Source organism: Gossypium hirsutum, chromosome D06 (genome assembly GCF_007990345.1).
Source record: "Gossypium hirsutum isolate 1008001.06 chromosome D06, Gossypium_hirsutum_v2.1, whole genome shotgun sequence".
Classification (NCBI taxonomy): Eukaryota; Viridiplantae; Streptophyta; class Magnoliopsida; order Malvales; family Malvaceae; genus Gossypium; species Gossypium hirsutum.
The window spans coordinates 61633358-61635332 of NC_053442.1; the positions used below are offsets into that span (position 1 = coordinate 61633358).

A 1975-nucleotide genomic window follows, 5' to 3' on the forward strand; every position below is an offset into this window, starting at 1 on the left:
TAACAAATTCTTCTCGAGCGATCTGTTTTGCATCTGGGCTTCCTGGAATATTTCTTTCCATCTACCGGCCTTGGCTTTTTCTTCTTGAACCTCTTGACGCCACTTTTCTGAGGTTTTTCCCAACCCAGCAGTTCTTACTGACAGACGTAGTCTCTTATAATCCGTCTTCAAGCTGTTCAGATCTTCCTCCACTTTACGCTTCCCTTTTTTCAGGCCTTCGGTTTCCTGCTTTTGAACATCTATGTCCAACTTTAAATTCACTTTTTCTTCCTCCATTTGCTATATTTTCTTCTCTAATTCTGCATTCCTTCTTTCGAGGTCTTACTTTATGATTTCCAGCTCAGAAGGGACGACGCGCAAATACTCCTCTATCGACTGACTATTTTCTGAACTTGGCCTAAGAATGTTGTCATTAATCCTCCTAACATGCCATTGGTTATATTCAGAAGTTGCCATTGGACCCACGGCTAATCTCTTCATTCGGCGAGTCTGATTCCATGCGTTGGCCATCTCACGGGCCTTCTTTTTGTAGCAATCATCCTTGTATGAGAATTCACACTCAACTAATCCCTGAGTGGTAGGCACAAATTGTCTGGACCTGTATTGTCTTAGTACTAACAATGGGGCATAACCAATAGCTCCCCAAATCCCGATCAATGGAACCCAGTCAAAATCTCCACACCGATATAAGATCTCATCTGGAATCAACCACGGAGCTCTCCACTCGACGTTCTCCTCCTACAGATTCTAAAAGATTGCCATCCATTTTTCCTCTGTAATATCATCTCTCCTTGACGTAGCCACTATCTCTTTCAACGGTGAATAATTCTCAGAGAAGACCTGATATGAAACCTTATCAACCTTCCAAAAGTGGCTATGGAACCACCCAAGTAATAGCTGTGCACATCCAATAAATCTGCCCTCTCCGGCTCTTCGACATGCATTCAATGACCTAAATGTTTCTGCCAAAATCACTGGAACCGGCGTAACTCCCTTATCAAGCCGATCAAACAAGTCAGTAATCGCCTCGTCGATATGCCCCAAAACCTTAGGAAACACCATTAAGCCATATATGCACAAAGCGAAGACGTCTACTTTCTTCCTCACATCCGGGTGTGCTAAAAGGAGGTCCCTCAAACTTTTCCAAGGGATACACCTACTATCCCCTTTTTGCTTAATCCGAGCTGTAACCCACTGTTCGCTCATCCTCATTATATTTATTAGCTTCTTCAAGAAAGTTAGTACATTCACCACTTTCGAATAAATTCTATCCACCTGGACCTTCGAACACCGAAGTAAAGCCGTGTACTCCTCTATCGTCGGCACCAGGTCAACCCTTCCGAATGTGAAGCAACTGTAGGCCGGATTCCAAAACTGGGCAAGAGCTCGAAACAGATGTTTGTCTACCTTCATGTCAAGTAAATAAGGTAAATCCCCATAATTTGAATAGAATAGCTGCCTAACCTCATTATCCCATTGATCCCAAATCTCCTTCAACTCCTGCAAGTTGCTCTGAGCTACACTAACACGAGTGAAGTCCCATAACTCTGATACGTATTCCACGGCCAAACTATCACCCTTTTCAAGCTGTACCTTCTCAGACCAAGTTCGGACAGCCGCATTGTCTTCCACTCTATCAAGAAACCCATTTCCCATGATAAACTTTCTATATGACAACCGAATATGAACCAACGTCTTTACAATGAAATGTCATGCAATCGTGATGTCATGCAATCAAAGCAAAATGAAACAAGTCAGTATCACATATAAAAATATAATAACATGGCAAGAACACTTATTAGGAATCTACTAGGGTTTTGGAGTAGTTCTACCTAAGGCAAGTTCCTAAAGCTCACTATATGAGGTTTAGTTTCTAGAGTAAGGGTACCCGAACCAGCAGATTCCTCAATCCTCACCCATTATAGGCTCATATAGATTGAGTTCAGTTCAGGGGGACACATTTCCCTATGGCTGC

General features: G+C 42.6%; 1 protein-coding gene across 1 annotated transcript; it reads right to left on the reverse strand.

Annotated features, from left to right (window-relative positions):
* Window positions 1-321: 321 nt before the first annotated feature.
* Window positions 322-1656, reverse strand: LOC107902142 (uncharacterized). The gene is made up of 2 exons (XM_016828366.2): window positions 841-1656; window positions 322-738 (listed from the first exon to the last, which is right to left on the reverse strand). The coding sequence occupies exons 1-2, from the start codon at window positions 1654-1656 to the stop codon at window positions 322-324; spliced, it is 1233 nt and encodes a 410-aa protein (XP_016683855.2).
* Window positions 1657-1975: the final 319 nt, after the last annotated feature.